At 42.1% G+C, this 18722-nt stretch overlaps 1 protein-coding gene and 1 pseudogene across 1 annotated transcript; one reads left to right on the top strand and one right to left on the bottom strand.

The window, feature by feature from the left end:
* Positions 690–3656, bottom strand: Gm5540 (predicted pseudogene 5540; annotated as a pseudogene).
* Ssr3 (signal sequence receptor, gamma) lies at positions 4424–17320 on the top strand. The gene is made up of 5 exons (NM_026155.3): positions 4424–4572; positions 5526–5652; positions 9147–9245; positions 13854–13985; positions 14943–17320. Exons 1-5 carry the CDS (start codon positions 4440–4442, stop codon positions 15007–15009), a joined length of 558 nt encoding a protein of 185 aa, NP_080431.1. The 5' UTR covers positions 4424–4439; the 3' UTR covers positions 15010–17320.
* Positions 17321–18722: the final 1402 nt, after the last annotated feature.

The raw sequence follows: 18722 nt of genomic DNA, 5'->3' as shown, positions 1-18722 counted from the left end.
AATGTTTGCAGCAGTGTAGTGGAGAGAAGCACGTCCAGGGAAGTGCTGTGGTTGTGTATGCTTTTAAAAGAAAAAGCGGTCAGATGGGCAGGTAAAATGGCATCTGTGCTAATATCTACGGTCTTTCTGCCCTTCAGAGGAGTCCTGCCAAAGGTTGTTTTCAGTCTCAGCTATAACACTGTTGGAAGCCATGCTACTCTAGAAAGGTTTAAGCTGAAATAAAAAGAAACAAAATCGTAGTAATTTGTAAAGGCATGAGGCAGGTATTGAATATTCTCATCATTTGAAGATCATTACTTCATCATGAAGAATTCATGGTTTTAGTGACTTCCTTATGTCTGTTTCTTGGGTGAATAGAGCTCAGGCCCAGGAGACTAGGGCCTGTCTGTCACCTTCAGGCTCACCCTCTGCAGTGGGCAACATAATATGCATATCCAAGGATTCTGAGTGTGATAGGGGCTAGGGATATATCTCACCTGCTAGAGCGCTTGCTTAACATGCAAGAAGTTCTGAGTTCCATTCCCAGGGCCTGCTATTAAACCAGGCACATGGGCAAAAGGACTTGGGCTACATGATGAGCGTGCACAAGTATTAGATATGGCTTTCTTCTCCAATGTTCAGGGTTAAATATATGTCCATATGGTCACTAAATGTATGTCCTGAATCCACAAGAGTTTTTTTTTTTTCCCCACGGATTTGTTTTGATTTATTTGCATGTGTCTATGTAAGCACATACCATGTGCTGGGGGGGGGGGGCAGGGGAGATGCACAGGGGGCACAGAGGCCAGAAGAGATCATCCATCGTCTGTAGGTGGACTTAAAGGTAGTTGTGAGCTGCCAAATGTGGGTGCTAGGAATCAAACTCAGATCTTCTGGGAGAGCAGTCAGTCCTCTTAACCACTGAGCCCCCTCTCCAGCACTCAAAACTGTTATTTCAACAACAAAACAATAATTATTGGGCCGGGAGTGCAGGCCAGGGAAGGGTGCTTATGTATTCGTGAGGGGCTTTAAGGTTCCCAGCCTTGGAAAACAAGCAAAACAGAACCCTCATTTCTGGACTGATCTGTGGCCACAATTTGAAAAATGATTAAATGAATAAATCATACAAAAACCAGGCGTGGTAGCACAAAAGACTGATCCAGCACCCCGGAGGCAGGGGCAATGAGATCTCTTTAAGTTCGAAACCAGCCTGATCTACCCTGTGCAACCAGGGGTACAGAGGACGATCCTGTCTCAAGGGAAAACAACAAAACAAACAAACAAAAAAAGCCAAACAAACAAAAACAAAACAAAAAACCAAAAAGAAAGAAAAAAATGAGGATGGCTTGGAATTTCAAGAGGACAGAGTGGGGCTTAGATTAAGTAACTAACGCACAGACAGCAAAGTGCTGGGAAATTAGGTCTGAGGGTGCTGGCTGCCCTCCTGTCTCTTCCCTTCTCCATCACACAAGAGCTACAGAGTGAGCACACCAGCCAGACACTGGCCAAACAGGGAAGTCTTTACACCAAGTCACAAAGATGACAAGGGGCCTGAGGAGGGCTCAGGACCCTCCTTTGTGTGGGAGGACTGAGTGGCTCTGGGAGGGCTGTGAGGCCCCTCCTTTGTGTGGGAGGGCTGAGGGGCTCTGGGAGGGCTGAGAGGACCCTCCTTTGTGTGGGAGGACTGAAGGGCTCTGGGGGAGGGGCCTCCTTTGTGTGGGAGGGCTGAGGAGCTCTGGGAGGACTGGGAGGACCCTCCTTTGTGTGGGAGGACTGAGGGGCTCTGGGAGGGCTGGGAGGACCCTCCTTTGCTTCACAGTTTTAGATGCTGTTCCATCTGCTCTCGGAGTTTGAATTTCTGGATCTTTCCTGAGATGGTGAGAGGATAGCCTTCAACAAACACGATGTATCGGGGAATCTTAAAGTGGGAAATCTTCCCTTTGCAGAAAGCTTTGATCTCCTCCGCCGTGGTGGTCTCTCCGCTCTTCAGCGGAATGCAAGCACAGATTTCCTCCCCCATCCGCTTGTCCTTCACCCCAACCACCTGCGCTTCCTGCACCTGTGGGTGCTTGAGGAAGAAGTCCTCCAGCTCTGCAGGGTAGATGTTCTCACCGCCACGGATGATCATATCCTTTGATCGGCCGACGATCTTGCAGAAGCCTTGTTCATCCATCGAAGCAATGTCTCCTGTCCGATACCACTTGTCTTGTCCGACCGTCTCGAAGGTCTTCTGTGGCTCACCCCAGTAGCCCTGCATGACGCAGTACCCTCGGATATACAGCTCCCCAGGCACGTTCAGGTTGGTCAGCTCACCCGTCTCCACATTCACAATCTGGGCCTTCGTGTGAGGCATAATTCTGCCCACACTTCCAGCCTTCTGCTCCAGGGTGTCCTCGGGAAAGTTCATGAAGGTCACGGGACTGTTCTCTGTGGTTCCATAAACAACCACCAGCTCCTTCATGTTCATCTTGTTGATGATGGCTCGAATCAATTCCGGGGGTGCTGGGGACCCAGCAATCACACCTCCACGAATGCTTGTGAAATCATAACTGGAGAAGTCTGGCTGATTCAGAATATCCACAAACATCGTGGGTGTGCCATACAGGAGGGTGCCTTTCTCTCTGCTGATGGCTTCCAATGCCTTCTTGCCATTGAAGCTTGGAAAAGACAGGAGGAGAGTGGCACCATGCATCATAGACACCATTGTGCCCCCCACGGAGCCCAGGCAGTGGTACAGGGGACTGGGCAGGACCACGCGCAACTCCTCTGCAGTCTTTGTGGGCATCTTCAGACGCTGGCCTATCAGCATGGAGTTGTTTACGATGTTGTGGTGGGAAAGAGTGGCCCCCTTGGGGTTTCCAGTTGTCCCCGAGGTGAACTGGATGTTGATGGGGTCGTAGCAGGACAAGAACCGCTGGTTGTACCGCAGCTGGGCTAGGTTCTGTTCCTTGCCACCGGCTGCCACGATGTTATCCAGGAGCAGGGTCCCCGGCAGAGGGGCATCCACGGAGATGACTGTAGTCAGGTCTGGGAGTCTCTCACTCTTCAAGGCCCCTGGCTGAGCCTTTTCCAGCTCAGGACAGACCTGCTTCAGGATGTCGTAGTACTGCTGGGTCTTGAATTGTTTGGGAAACACAATACCTTTGCAGCCTACCTTTCTGAGGACATATTCCAGTTCTGAGGACTGGTAGGCTGGGTTCACAGACACCAGGATGATGCCTGCCTGGGCAGTAGCCAGCTGAATAAGTACCCAGGCATAGGAGTTGGGTCCCTGCATGCCCAGCCGGTCACCCTTGCGGAGGCCAATGCTCAGAAGACCAGAAGCAGCTTTGTCCACCTCCTCCTTGAGCTGCGCAAAGTTCAGCCTGATGTTTTCATGGAGGATAACCAAAGCCTCTCTGTCGGGGAACCTCTGCGCTGTGGCGTCAAGGCACTCGCCCACAGTTGTGTTCACAAGATGGGAGTCGGTGTGGCCCTGAATGTAGCTGAGGCCTCCAATGGGCAAGGGGTTGGTGCAGTTCACCATTCCAGAACTGAGAGCGCGGACACTCTGCAACTTCGAGTTCGGCCGAGGGCGAGTGAGCAGCGTCCGGGGGCCCCGCGCCCCCAGGCTCGCGATACACAGCCTCCCGAAGCGCAGCATCCCGTGATAGACAGCCATGGCTCGCTTCCGCCGCGGGTCTGGGCCAGGAGTAAAACTCCACAAGAGTTTTTTTATTTTCCAATTCTAAAGACTGTAATGAGAGAGTCTTTTAGAGGCTAAGAGGCTTTGTTGATTAAAATGATGTAATAGTAATAATAATAATAATAATAATAATAATAATAATAATAATAAATTAAACCATGCAGATGGCTCAGAGGGTAAAGACACAAACGTGACAATTTGGTTCAATCTCTGGGACCCAGAAAGTAAAAGTAGACAACTAACTTCCTCAAGTTGTGTTCTGACAACGTTGTGGCACGGCCCTCCAACCAATCAATCAATCAACTAATCATCAATCAACCAATGAGCCAATTGTTCAATCAATGTAATAAATTTAAAAAGAAATATAAAGTGCACATGTGGAATGAAATACCAATAACGTTAGTTAGTTCGTTAGCTAGCTGGTTAGTTAGTTAAAACAGTACTGCTTGTATGGTTGCTCATTTCGATTATCCAAGCCTGTCTCTGGAGACTGAGGCAGGCGAGTTAGAGAGCAGCTCTAAACTACACACTAAACTACAAATCCCTTCATTCTTTGTGGCATTGAGGCGCCACGTACCCTGAAGGATGCGGAAGTCTTGTTCGCATGCCCAATCGTACCTCGACGCTTGTGAAACGACGGCAAGATGGCCAATCCCGAAGCAGCGTACCCTGCGGAGTCCCGCCTCCGCGTTGCGCTGACGGGTCGCGGGCGGATACGCGGCCTTCTGAACCTTCCCTGCCTCCCTGCTCCCGGCCTCCAGTCTTCAGCTCGGCCATGGCTCCCAAAGGCGGCTCCAAGCAGCAGTCCGAGGAGGACCTGCTCCTTCAGGATTTCAGCCGCAACCTGTCGGCCAAATCGTCGGCGCTGTTCTTCGGGAACGCGTTCATCGTGTCTGCCATCCCCATCTGTGAGCTTCGGGCGGGCGGCGGTGGCGGCGGGGACGTGGCGGGCGCGGCGGGGAGGCCTAGTGTCCGGAGCAGCGTCCTCGGGAAGTCACTCGCGGCGTGCTTCTGAGCCGGGCGCGGGTTCTGGCCCGGAATCTCTTTTTGGTACACTGCCCTTCTCCTCACCACTGTTGGACACTAGGATGTCTTTAATGAACCGGGCGGGGGAGCCACTGATAAACCTTCACTGAATTAGCAGCGTGACCCGTGGCAAACCTCCCCTTACTCCCGAGCATCCTTTGGACGTGCAGAATGCCAAGTTAGGCCTTGCCCGAGGTCCGCGATCAGCCTTGTTTAGGATTTCAATAACTCCTAGAGAGCAGCTCGAGCCTTCTCGATTGAATGAGAAACTGCCCACTTGAAGGCCAAAACTGTCTCCAAGTCCAGGTTTTCCGAGTTTCCTGTCTCCTGACCCGCACTGCCGCAGTGCTGCAGGCCAATCATGTCCAAAAAAAGTTCTTTGTTATTTTGGCCTTGTAAAAAGCTCAGCTTGCAGTGAATGTGGTGTGGAGCCCCCTGGGTTCACTGGCCCGACAAAGCATTGTTTGGATTTCAGTGAGCAGCCACGTCAGCAAGTTAACCAAAGTTTTGGGACAGCGGTTGATTTAAAATGGCCCGTGTTTTAACTTCCTAGTATTCCATGAGTGAAATTGTTATTATTTGTAATCCCCACTCCCAGTTTGTTCTCAAGTTAGAAGATGAAATTTCTAGACTAGCAATATCCCCACAGCCTACCTTTCTGTACTGGGAAAGCCCTGAACTGGGACAAACCCAGTTTATTGTCTATCTCACCTCTAGTGAAGTTTTTCGGATACTGGGTGGGATTTACTGACTCTCATTTACCTGGCTTAGCTGTAGTCTGGCATGTGCAATGGGGCAGTGATGTTGTGTGTCCCTTGCTTTTGTCTTATCTCAGGGTTGTATTGGAGAATATGGCATATGGATCTCATCCAGTCTGCTGTGCTCTACAGTGTGATGACCTTAGTAAGCACTTACTTAGTAGCCTTCGCGTACAAGAATGTAAAATTTGTTCTGAAGCACAAGTAAGTACCCTAAACCCAACCCCAGTCTGCATATTTTATGTTAGGGGGTCTTAAACATGATTTATAAGCATTAGTTTGAAATGTGTATGTAGTTAATCGTGAACCATATGACACTTCTGTGGAAATAGGTTTTGAGGGTGGAGTTTGAATATTCATTCCCAGTCTTCAATTGATGGTTTGGTCAGAAAAACAAGTCTATTAAATCAATGAATGTTTCCGAAACTCAGTGGATTTCTTTCTAGAAATTATTTTAGGCTGCCCATTTACTAATTTTGGAAGCAAAAAATTAAAAATTCTCTGACATTTTCAATGCCAGTTACTTTTTTTTTTTTTTTTTTTAATCTTGTAAGTCTATTCACTGTAGAAGACAACCCTATTTCTTGAATTTCAAGATCACGTATAAGACGAATTATTTTACTAGCTTTAGGAGAAGAAAACCCAAGTTTTTTTTTTTTTTTACACAAAGTTCTTTCTTTTTAAAAAATTTTTATATGAGTATACTATAGCTGTTTTCAGACACACTAGAAGATAGCATTGGATCCCATTACATATATTCTATGAGCCACCATTTGGTGGCTGGGAATGGAACTCAGGACCTCTAGAAGAGCAGTTAGTGTTCTTTAACCACTAAGCCATATCTCCAGCCTGGAAAACCTAAGTTTTACCTCAGTAAATTTTTATGTTTTAAGCACTTGTGTACTCTGCTTTCCTAAAAATAAAACAGGAGGGTGTAGCAGGCTATTCCCTTATTTGTTCAATAGGGCCTTTTAGGTTTTTCTTTGAAGTATTATTATTTTTTTTAAAAATAATTAACTCTTTTACTTTTGAACTGCGCTTGTGTGTTTGTGTCTGTGGTTTGGTGTGTCTCTTGCCTGAGGGGCCAGAAGATAGTGATAGATTTCTGGAACTGGAATTGCACATAGTTCTGAGCCACCTGATAGAGGTGCTGGGAACTGAACTCAGCTCTTCTGCAAGAGCAATGTGTACTCTTAACTATTGAGCCTTCTCTTGAGCTTCTAAAGTAATTTTTTAAAGGCAGTAGGTATTCCGATCTTAAATTTGTCATCTATTTACTGTTTTAAAATTTCTCACAGTATCCACACTTGACTAGAAACTAGTTTTGTTTAGATTGATATAGCAGTCTGCATCTGGTCTCTTGAAACAAAATTTAGAGTGTACTCTGACACACATTGCTTAAAGCTATTTGATGATACTTTTCCTTGCATTGTTTATATTTTATGGGATAAAAAATCACACATGCTCGTGAGGGGCTGGAGTGGTGGCTCATTGGTTAAGCTACTCGATGCTCTTCCAGAGGACTCAGTTTCAATTCTCAGCACCCACATGGTAGCTCACAACTGTCTGTAACTCTAGTTTTAGGGGATCTTATGCCTCCTGGTCTTGGGTACCAGGCATGCCTGTAGTGTACAGATATACAAACAGGCAAAATACATCACCATCATCTTTTTTTTTTTTTTTCCAAGACAGGGTTTCTCTCTGTGTAGTCCTGGCTGTCCTGGAACTCACTTTGAACACCAGGCTGGCCTCGAACTCAGAAATCCGCCTGTCTGTACCTCCGGAGTGCTGGGATTAAAGGCGTGTGCCACCACCATCATCATTTTTAAAGATCACATATCTTAGCCAAATGTCTGAGAAGTAATATATTGCTCTTTATCTGTCATTTTTATTTTGCTAACTATCTCAATACATCATGTCCTTCTTTTTTCTAATACAGTAACACCAAAAATCCTTTCTGGTCCTTAGATTTAAAGTCATCTGCCTCCTTCCTGTGAGTTTAGCCTAAGCCTTCAGATTTAGACTTAGCCTTCTTGCTTTCTATTATATGTCTGTTATTTCAAGACCCAGTAAACTTTTGCAGAGACTTCCTGACTTTGCTCGTTCTTTGGTTATCTTTCTGGTTGGCTCTTATAATTGACAAGTACTTAGTAGTGTATTATGATTTCAGTTAGTAGGGTATTATTTAAGGGATGGGCCAGGAGTGGCCTCAGCTGCTTTCTTGCTGTCCTTCTGGGAGGCTTGGGCTTCATGACTGAAGTTCTGCTAGACCAGCAGACTCAGCAGGTCATCTTTGTCATCTTTTTGCTTGGCAGCTTCTTTCCTACCTGTTATTTCAAGATTCAGCTCATTTGGTCCTCTAGTATTCTGGACTGTGTTCTTATGGGACATGGCCGCCTATGGATAGAGACTCCATCAGAGTATAACCTTGTATGACTGTCCTTTATGATCCCGTGGCAGCTTAGCCACTGTCTGTGCTTACCTTGCATCTAGACTCTAGATTTTAGAGGCTCTTGTGGTTGAATCAAGACAGAAACCCACTGCCTCAAATGAATGATCTTAGGTGTTCTTTTGGAGTCCAACCTAGTTTCTCCAATTTTCCTGGGTATACTGACTAGTACTAAATACCGTCTGGTAGTGTGAGTCACTTGAACACAGTGACTAGGCTTTCTTCTGTTTCTGTGTTCTCTCCTGTTGGGATGTCATAGTGAATGCTCTTATAGTGGTAGTACCATGGGGCTGGTAGGTACTCTATAGAAGTTTGCATGTTGTTACTTTCTCTTCTATAGGGTAGCTCATATTTGTGAAAATATACTTTGTTGAATATAACTGTCTTAGTCTATGGGCTTTTTACATTTTATTTAAATTTATTTATTTATTTTTACTAATAACCCCTGTGATAAAATTGATTTGTAGGCTTTGTGTTGTTGTTGCTTTGATCTGTATACTTTTTCTGAGACAAGGTATCAGGTAGCAGAGGCTGGACTTGAATTCCTGACGCTTGTGCTTCCACTTCCCAAATGCTGGGATTCCAGGCATTCACTATCATGACCAGCTGATGAGTCTGCTTTTCACATACATCTCCTCCTCTCAGATCTGCAGATTCTGATCTGAGTTCTTGAGTTCTTATTCAAACCGTTTCTGTCTGACGTAGTGTTAACTCAAACCAGTGGCTAATTTAACTAAAAATGTTCTGGTCAGCTTCTGACCATGCTTTTACTATTTCTTTTAAATGAAATTGTCCTTTGGAATGGAGTTAAAAGCATCTTTTTAAGATAGTTTGTTATTTTTCTTCATGAATTAAATCAAATTGTCTATTCTGTAGTTTACTTGGAATTGAAATTGGATCATTCAGGTTGTGAACGTCAGGAAAATAAAATGTAGTTACAGTATTCCTAATTGAATTGTGCTAATAGCATTTGACTTTTATACCCATATTAAATACTTGAGCTTTGGAAAATGCTTCCTTTCAAGCAGAAATCAAATCCCATAACTAAGAAACCACATTTTGAGAAGTTCTTGAACTTCTCTTAGGTTGTGTAGTATAATAAACTCGGAACTTTTTGTTTAGTTGACTTTCTTGAAATATAAAGAGTCACTCAGTTGACAGTAGAAAACACGAGTGCAGAGTGTGTTTTGAGACTGACTTTCATCTCTAGAGCTTGTGGAGACCTTTTCCTTCCTGTGTTCTCTTTCAGAGTGGCACAGAAGAGGGAGGATGCTGTTTCCAAAGAAGTGACTCGAAAGCTTTCTGAAGCTGATAATAGGAAGATGTCCCGGAAGGAGAAAGACGAAAGGTTTGATTGTGTGTGTGTGTCTGTCTGTCTGTCTGTCTGTGTGTGTGTATACACATAAGTTTACACATTAGAGGCCAGAAGACGTGTCAGGTATCAGGTAGTAGTTCCTCTGTCACTTTCCACTGTGTTCTTTGAGGGTCTTGCTGAACCTGGAGCAGCCCACAAGGCTTGGTGGCCAGCACCTTGTCATCTTCTGTTTTCTCAGAGCTGGAATTACAGGACTGCATTCAGGGTGTAATACAGGATAACAGGTGGGGCCATGGCTACTGGGTTCTTAATCTGTCTCTCTACCCCCTTTGACTCCTTATTTAAAGTGGTAGTCAGAAACCTTGGTAGGAAGTCCGTTTTTAAATTCTCATTAAAGATGTTGGGATTGTGTAAATAGTAGCAGTGGTGATGGTAATGGCTGACTTTTGAATTGTTAACCACTAGAGTGTTTTCTTTGGTTTATTCCAAAGAGTACCTATATGTAAAGTATCTGCTACATAATTCCTGCATTTACAGCTCAGGAATCATTGCTGAAGAGGGAGCTCTCTATGAACCAAAGGAACAGGAAGTTTGCTGTGAGATTCTCATCCACTAAAAATGTCAGAGAAGTTACACTCATGAAATCTCATCAACACGGCTGACGTGAACAAGGAAGACACTGATAGTCTGATGTAGAAGGGGAACACCCATGAGGCCCCAGCCCTGACAAAGAGCTACAGGCCACTAGGAATGCTAAGAGCAGCAGAAATAGTCCGTCTTCACCAGGGGAGCTCACACCCATTGGTTATCCAGTACCAAATAGTCAGGTCTGCAAACGTAAACATAGTAACAGACAGACAGAACAGGTGGTATTTATATAGTTAGGAATAGGCATGACATATACCATCACCACCACCAGTTAAGGAAACGGCTGTGAATTTGAAAGGGAGCCCAGGGGCATTCATGGGAGGGGGTGTAGAGAAAAAGGGAAGGGAGACAGATGATATAATTATAATCACAGGCACAAAGACTGAGAGAGTAGGTGCTGTTGTGATCTCCATTTTACACCCAAGGAAAACAGGCATTAGAAGGCTTGGTGACTTGTTTGTTGATACATAGATCCATGGTAATAGACTGTCCAAGTTGGAAGCTTATGCCAGTAACTGTTTTACTGGAATTTAGGAAGCAACAGAGCTTGTATGTTGTTTAACCCAAATCTGTAGGGTACAGGGTATTATGTTAACATTTTTAGTAGTTTTGATATTGAAATTCCCCAGGGGTATCCATGCATGTATGAATACTTGATACACTGTCTGGGGGAAAGAAAGAACTGGGATTGTCCTTTGTTGATTGAGGTTGTGGTGGTATGTTTGTTAACTCTCTTCTCCCTCCCACCCCCACCTCGACACCCCCCCCCCAAACAAAACAAAACAAAACAAAAAAACCCTACATAGTATGAACTGCCTGAGTCCCAAATTGATGAAATAAATTGGTGCGAGGCAAGCAAATCTGTGAGTTTGAGGCCACCCTGTGTACCAGGTGTTTAATAGCAGCATGGTGCATAGTTTACTTTCATGGATCTTAAGCTTTAGCACTGTGCTTTGTGGGACTTTCACTGCATTTCCTCCAGGAAGACTTTGTGTGAGCCTTATGAAGTAATAGAATTTTATAAGACCAAGCAGCATTTAAAAGCAAGGAAAGCTGTTTAAATGAGGACTGTGGAATTACCTCTAGTGTTTGAGCACTGTACTTACTTGTGAGTCAGAGTGCTCAGGAAGCATGTGAGGTCATGCTGGTTTTACTCTGATGGAAAGCAGCAAGCAAGCCCTGCAGAAAGGAAGGCTTCCTGGCACTGGCCCTTGGAAGGACTTTATCAAGTGGATCCTAATTTAAGGAACACCAAGTAACTTAATGAACAATGCTTCTACAGTGGTTTGGAAAGGAACTGAACATTAACAAACTGATTATCTTCTTTGAATACTTTATAAAAATAAGGACTCGATATTAAAATGGCAAAAAAGGCCTGTTGTAGGGAGCAGTAATGAGGGTTGGCTGCATAGCTGGTTTTGCATAATTTTGAGTAGGAATAAAAGTTGGAGAATCTAACCCTAAAAGTGCCTTTGTTGAATTGTGTAGGACAATATTAAATTGGAGTACATATTATTTTTACCTAAATTTCAGAGTACTTGACACATAAATTAAGATTTTGGAGATGGTCATATTGGAAATGGCAAATAGGTCTCAGACTACACCAGTCTGCTGTGTGTATTGTTTTTTCTTCCTGGGATATGTCTCAGGATTTTTTTCAGTGTGGTGTTCAGGTGGTCATCACAAGTGAGTCCAAGCACTGGGAGTCCCAGTCCAAGAACTGGGAGTGAGACCTCTCTGTCATTTGTTAACTTAGCTTTTTCAAAGTTGTCAGGTTGATGTATAAAGTGCATATTATAAAATTTCTCTTGCCAACAACAGAAATGAGTGCTATTAGTATTTTCTTCAAAGATAGTTTTACCCAGGTCTAGACTCATGATTAATCTGGATAACAGATCAGAGACTCATTAAGATTTGATAAGTTGTTTCCAGAGGCTATGTTGCTTCCAAGAGATTTGATGTAAGAAAAGATGCAACAGTTTGTCTTCAAGCTCCATTGATAACTGTTTTGGCATGTTTGTATTTTGCCACTCAGGGACGGAAATAAGCAATGGCGAGTTAGAGATTCAAGCTCCGAAGTGGGACTCTTCTTGGTTTCCTGAAACTCTTTTGACAGTATTATCTGCTTGTAACAATTTCTGTTTAGTCTACTCTTTTCTCCTGTCATAGTTGGCTGTCCCTGAAGAATGATTGCTTGGGAAATACTCTCCTAAGCTAAATTTTCTACTAGTGAAGCTTTTGTAGAGGCATTGGTAATGAATACATTTGGAGTTTTTTTTTTTAAATTATTTCACAATAACCAGTATGTGGTAGACTAGAAATGCTTCAAAGACATTTGGATGGTTCTGGCTTATGTAGCCTAATGTAACATGGGAGCTGGGGTATCATCATGGATTGGATCGTCAGACTTCCATCCCAGTTGTTTTGGAGGTGATTCTGTTTCAGGTCATGGCACGAAGAGAGTTAGGGAGACCTGCTCAGATGTCACTGGGATGATTTAATCAGCAGAATAAAAGCATACCATAGCTCACTGGGTCTTATGCCAGAGTTAAAAATAGCTGTGTTGATTCTGAGTATTTTTTAGCATTCAGGTGCAGCTTACTGTGCCTGATTTCCTTGGAGCAGCGTAAGAGTGTCTTTCCTACAGTTTAGATTCATTTAGTCTTTGAAATCAGAATGTTGTTGGCTATACTTTAATGTGGCATTCTTCCTGTTTCCCAAAGAAGAATAAATTCATTAAGTAGGTGCCATTTATAAGATCAAAGATATAGAGCGTATATATGAGACTACAGATTTTATAGTGAAGATTGGTGATGCTATCTTTATTTTAGCTCCTGTAGCCAAGCTTCTTGAATTTGGATTAAAGCATGTGCTAAGGTAGAAATGTCAATTACTTGTGGTAGTGGGTGGGAGGGCTCTGTATCATCTGACTTCAGAGTAGAATATCTTCCTGGAAGGACAAAGCATCTAGAGTTGGGACTTTTAATCTTTTTGACGATGACTCCACAGTGAAGCAGCCAAGTATAATAATTTGTACATATATACAAATGCTTCTGGAAACGTAGCTGCTGTAATCTGTGTGGTGGATTCTCAACATTTTTTTTTTGTTGTTGTTAAAGAAGAAAAGTCTTAACCCAGTCAGTTAACCCAGATCAGTTTATTTGACTTCATACCCTACCAGTGGGGTATAATTAGTCTTTAAAAAATGATTTTGTAAAGTTAATTAGCCAAGTGGAATAAAATCTGCTTTAATCACAAACATTCAGAATATTATCTTGGCCTCTTGGATAAAAAGCAGATACATATGGGAGCATTTAAAACAGATTTAAAAGTAAGAATTTTATGGAAGTTAAAAACATCTTCCTTAAGATTATATAGATTCCTTGTTCAAATTCAGTAAAGACAACTAAAGATAGATTTGGTGAGTTTGTGACTGTATTCTTGGCATTATCTCTTTAGGGTGTAAAACTAAGAGCTTAAGCTATGCCTCTAGAGAAGATAAAGTCAAAGAAGTCTATGTCATATCAACCATTGAGACCAAGTTTTAAGTGCAGCTCTAACTAAGGGCATCAACCTTTTGATGTGTACGTGATATGACATCATCCATAAATAGGCTACATCTGTAGCAGCCCTGGGACACATATAGCTGGTCCACAGGCCTCAGGTTGGATAGTCCCTTTTCTGGGACTCTTAAACAAAGATGCCTGTTTTAGGAGCTTACAAAATGATGTCAGTTGCAGTTAGTATCAGTCCCCTCTACTGAAGCCTTGGCTGTTTGGAGAAATGGTAACACACCCAGTAACTGTTAATTTAGCATCAATAAGAAAAACAGAATTCAGTAGAAAAAAGGAGATAATTTGCTCTAAATTTAATAAATGAAAATGCATTTTCACCCTTGAACACAAAGAAAGGTTTGTTTTTTAGTGAATGAGAACCATTTGGTATGTCAAGGTTTTGGTCATGTTTATAAACTTACTTGACTTGTATCTCTAGAATCCTGTGGAAGAAGAATGAAGTTGCTGATTATGAAGCTACAACATTCTCCATCTTCTATAACAACACTCTGTTCCTGGTTCTGGTTATTGTTGCTTCCTTCTTTATACTGAAGAACTTCAACCCCACAGTGTATCCTTTAGAAAGTTTTCCTATAAACAGTAGTTTGTTGTGTTTTTAAGCTATCTGGTATGCTTGTGGAAACAGAAACTTACCAGACTCAGTTAAATAACATTAACTATATGTAGGTGTCTGTGGACTTAGAGCTTAAGAGTTTCTGGCTTGACTTAGTGTTTTTTAAATCTATAAATTGTAGTTTTATGGTAAATAGTGTGTTATAAAGCAATGTTACACTGTCTGACTTCGTCTACCTTCCTGTCTACAAGGAGTCAAAGTCAGAGTAAATGTGCTGTCTTCACTGGTTCTGTCATTTATGCTGGCTTTGGGGGTTAGGTGATAGTCAGGGTAGTTACAAATGCACAGTTTATAATATCTTCATAGTGTTCAAGATGCTTTTAAATTGAACTTTGGCCAAGAGTTATTTGTTTTTTTATTAAAGTAATTTTTTTTTATCAAAGGTATTATCCAGAAAAGCACAGCCAGACTTTTTAATAATCAGAGCTTATGGTGTAATGAAATATCAGACACTTTCCAACTCATCTTTTGGGAATACTGGTGGACCTTGCCAGAGTGCCCCCAACATGGTTTGCTCAGTCTCTAAGTAGCCAGGAACCTTCAGAACCTCCTTGCCTTATAGGCTGACTGGTAGCAGCACGCTGATTGACTAGAGGTTTCCCCTTTACTATTTTGCTTGTCTGCATGCTCTTTGACCAGTTCTTCCATGAGGGTTACATGGAACTAGGATGTGTTCTTTGTTATTATTTGTTTTAAGTTTGTCCCAAGTGTCTTTTCAGTATTGAAGCATATTGCTTGTAGGTATTTTGTCATGTTTATAGCCTCCCATGCTGTAGATTGTGTTTACTGACAGTCCAACTACATCTACATATTTGTGTCAATAAGGAAAAGTCTTATTGTTAAAAACCTAATTTAGGGGGTCTCATTTTTTTTCCTTAACATTAAATCTTACAGAAACTACATTTTGTCCATAAGTGCTTCATCTGGACTCATCGCCCTCTTGTCTACTGGCTCCAAATAGACCATGTAGCTTGGCCCTCTGCCTTTGTATCTCGGGGTGGCCTGTGGTATATGGGAAAGCATCAGGGTGGCCAGGTTGGGAGACACATAAGTTGTTTTTATAGTCTGGAGCTTCAGGGTTTAAAAATGCAGTAGAATGTAATTCAGTGTTTGTTTATTGGCTGTTTTTGACAGATTGCTGAAATTAAATGAATTGAAAGGGAAACTCAGAGTACCAGGGCATTTTATTAAAAGGCAAGGAGTCTTGCAATGTGCTGTAATCACGAGGAGAAAATAACTTGTTTCCTACATCTGTCAGAGGTCATGGTAACCTGGACTGAGCTGTTATTATTTATAATAGGAGGAAGAAGTTAATAACTGGTTCTCTGTGTTCCAAGCACAATATTACAACTTTTCGAACTGTAAATCTTAGAGTGAATCCTCTTCCTAAGGAATTAAACAGAAGCCTCATTTTCTTTTTAACAAGGCTTCAAATTTGTAATTTATAATAACTCAAAGTTAATTGTAAATTACAGGGCCTCTCCAATTTGAGGGAGGGAAACTTGCAGAATCTTTTTTTTTTTTTTTTTAAAAGAAAGGCAGCCAAGGTAGTTACCTAAAAATAGTACCCAGGCCTATGAGTGTTGGCCTGTGAGGCCAAAGCACACACTGTTCAGCTGTATGGCTTTGGCCCTGGGTGGCCGGGAGGTCAGCTTGACCCTGCCATGTTGGTTTGATGTGCGAAGTCACTGGGATCATTGTGTCTATGACCAGGCTTTCGCACCACAGGCAGAATATTAAGTGAGAGAGTATTTCTACTGTGATTATTGACACATGAGAGACCAAAAGAATTTTTGTGAACGTAACCCTGGAATTCTTTGGGCTCTCCAAAGAATTTACAGTGGTTTAAAATGGTTGTCAGCATTTTTCCATGAGGACTTTAATAAACTTAGCCCCGTTTGCTCAAGGTTCCTTTTAATTGTGAAGTGCTGATCACATACATTTTTGGGGGGGTCTAGCAAAGAGTAGCCTCATGTTGTGTGGTCATAACCCCCACCCCCCCATGTCTTTTCCCCACTCATTATGTACAGATTCTGATTTTGTATGCAATGACTTCACAGTTTGCAAAGTGCAGCACTATGATCACTGATTTCATATTCCTATTTGCCGTTCACCACACCCAAGAACTTTCTGTAAAGGGAAATATTACTAATATCTAGTTTCTGCTTGTAAACTTAAGAGGAACATATGACTCTATTTTTAACTTTAAAGATATTTACAAGGAGTAGAGCTGTTTCTGTGCTGGTAGATGTTTCTGTGGTCTGTGCTACTTAGGGAACTCAAGAGGAGTGCACTTGTATAGTCATGTTACTCCTTACTGTCTGCCTGGAGAATCATTTTATCTCCAAGTGTTCAGTTCTTTTCAGTGATACATTGTTACCTGAGTGTCATTTCCAGGTAATGTGGAATGAATGGGGAAATGAGAAGGGATTCAAAGCAAAGTACATTTCAGTAACACATATGAGGTAGGCTGTTTTGTTGTTTTATTTTAATCAGTATTTGGCTGGTAAAATGATAATTTGATAAACCATCATGTTACCAAAGCTAAACCAAACTCCTTCTAAGTGACTGCTGTGAACTTGCCACTAGGTGGCGGTGCCTGTGTAGCTGGGGAGAAAGTCACCACCTTTATCTTTATCTGACAGTATGGTCAGAAGCTCAAGAAATCGGGATGTCAGCCTCAAATTTTTAATTTTAAGTAGTAACCAAAAGTTTGTTGGGAGAGTGATTATGCAGTTTTCTTCTGTCTTGACTGTTTCCTGCGACTGTCTTTGTTTTTAACTCTGAACATGTTCTCTAACTCTGTGCTACCACATTTCTGTGTGTGAAGTCATGCAGCCAGTGTATCAGCCCTTTGTACTTAGAAGTGTGGCCCCTCCTCTCTAGCCTCTTCTCCACCATTGAACATTGCACATAGGATTACGAAGTGTTCAGTAAGACAGTGAAATCTGTGGCAGGCAGAGTTTGTACCATAAAAAGACCCCATACATCACACCAGTAAAATAGGACATTCAGAGTGCTCACATTCTTTCCTTTCTCATATGTGTGATAGGTAGACTCTTAGTGTTAAGAATTTTTATTTCACGATTTACTCATTTATAACTTAATAGAAGTCTTGGATTAAATATACAACTTGTACTGTTTGATATATTGTTTTAATTTGGAAAGGATAATTTGAAGTTAACTGAAATGATGGAAGTGGAATTTATACTCTGCATTTTAAAAAAAGTCTTGTTATTAATAAGTATGATTAAACTTTGTTTTTAAAAATGTGTTTTGTTTTTCTGTAATTCTTTATGTGAACCATAAGAGTATTTATTACACACTTTATATTAGACCTCTTTCCTACACGTGTAAGTGCCCTGTTGAAGTCTCTGGCCAGATGTCTGAGACAGTGACAGGCGTAGCACAGTTACAGGAAGGAACAGTCCGTCCCTGCCCTAGTGTGCTGCTGTGTGCCTGCTGGGCCTTCCTACCAGGCATTATGTTAGGAAGGATTTGTATGAATGTACACGTGTGCATGTATGAAGAATACCAGCATATCGTTTATTTCCCACCTATTTTGAAGTCTTAGGGTAGTTAATAGGAGATTGGGCGGGTCTTTCATTTTATTTAATTTTAATTTTATATTATTGTGCGGGTAGATACTCGGACACATGCACAATAGCTGAGGTAGAGAAAATTGGGGTAGCAGGGCAAGTGTGTCATCATGTATACATGAAGATCAGAGACTATTTCGTGGAGTAGGTTGTCTCTAAAAACAACAACAACAACAACAACAACAAAAAAACCCTCATATAATTGAGTGTAAAAACAGCCCTATAAAGAAAAAAGTCTTTAAAGAGCTGTGGGCTAGCATACAGGGACTATGGGTTGTAATGAACTAGCAGTTTGGGTCAGTTTCTTTATCTGTCCTGACCTGAGTTCCTTGTTATGCAAGTAGTGGCTTTGCCACTTAGGTTCCTTGAAGCAGTGCTGTTGCTGTGTGCTTGAATGATATTTGGCAGTCTATGATGTTTCTATCAGTTCCTGAAGTAGGAATCCAGGCCCAGAGTTTGTAGTTTGTATTTGTCTTGCTTGAGACCAGTATGACTAGTTTTTTGCCATGGAGTTTTGAAGAGGAAATTAGTAAATGAAGCTTTTCTTCATAAGGGTAAAACTGAAATGCATTACTCAGTTTACCTTGGTAGATATGTCCAAATTGGCTGCTTCCACAGCTAACTAGTGTTGCCCATGTTTGGTTTAAATTTGCAGCTGCTTTCAAGAGGGTTTGAGAACCTTCAACTTTAGTGTGCAGTTTTCCAAAATCCACTGAAAGGAAAGGAGTTTGCAAAACATTTTTTAGTTTTCTTGTAAGTGCAGTCCAAGCTGGCCACAAACTTAAAACCCATCCCCCCAGTTTCTCAAGTGCTATGATTACAGGTGTGTGCCAGCACGCAAAGCTTGCAGCACAAATCTCGGTCTTTTTTTCTTTTTTGTTGGGATGGTGGTGGTTGAGAGAGTGTCTAACATATCTGAACTCTGGATCCTGTGCATTCTGTTTCCTCAGAGACGGGAGTTCCTTGTTTCAGCCTGTTTTTAGTCACTGTGACTTCTCTTAAGCATTCAGTGTAGTATAGCTTTCAGTATAATTTATTTAGGGGATTATTGTTTATTTCATGGTGACATTTTATT

The sequence above is a fragment of the Mus musculus genome, chromosome 3, assembly GCF_000001635.26.
Source record: "Mus musculus strain C57BL/6J chromosome 3, GRCm38.p6 C57BL/6J".
Classification (NCBI taxonomy): Eukaryota; Metazoa; Chordata; class Mammalia; order Rodentia; family Muridae; genus Mus; species Mus musculus.
The sequence above is the reverse complement of the archived record's forward strand: the minus strand, read 5'-3'. Positions and strand labels throughout refer to the sequence as shown.

Coding starts and splice junctions, on each gene's coding strand:
- Ssr3 (NM_026155.3), top strand. CDS start 4,440: ATGGCTCCCAAAGGCGGCTCCAAGCAGCAGTCCGAGGAGGACCTGCTC. Junction 4,573..5,525: donor CGTGTCTGCCATCCCCATCT/GTGAGCTTCGGG, acceptor GTCTTATCTCAG/GGTTGTATTGGAGAATATGG. Junction 9,246..13,853: donor CGGAAGGAGAAAGACGAAAG/GTTTGATTGTGT, acceptor TTGTATCTCTAG/AATCCTGTGGAAGAAGAATG.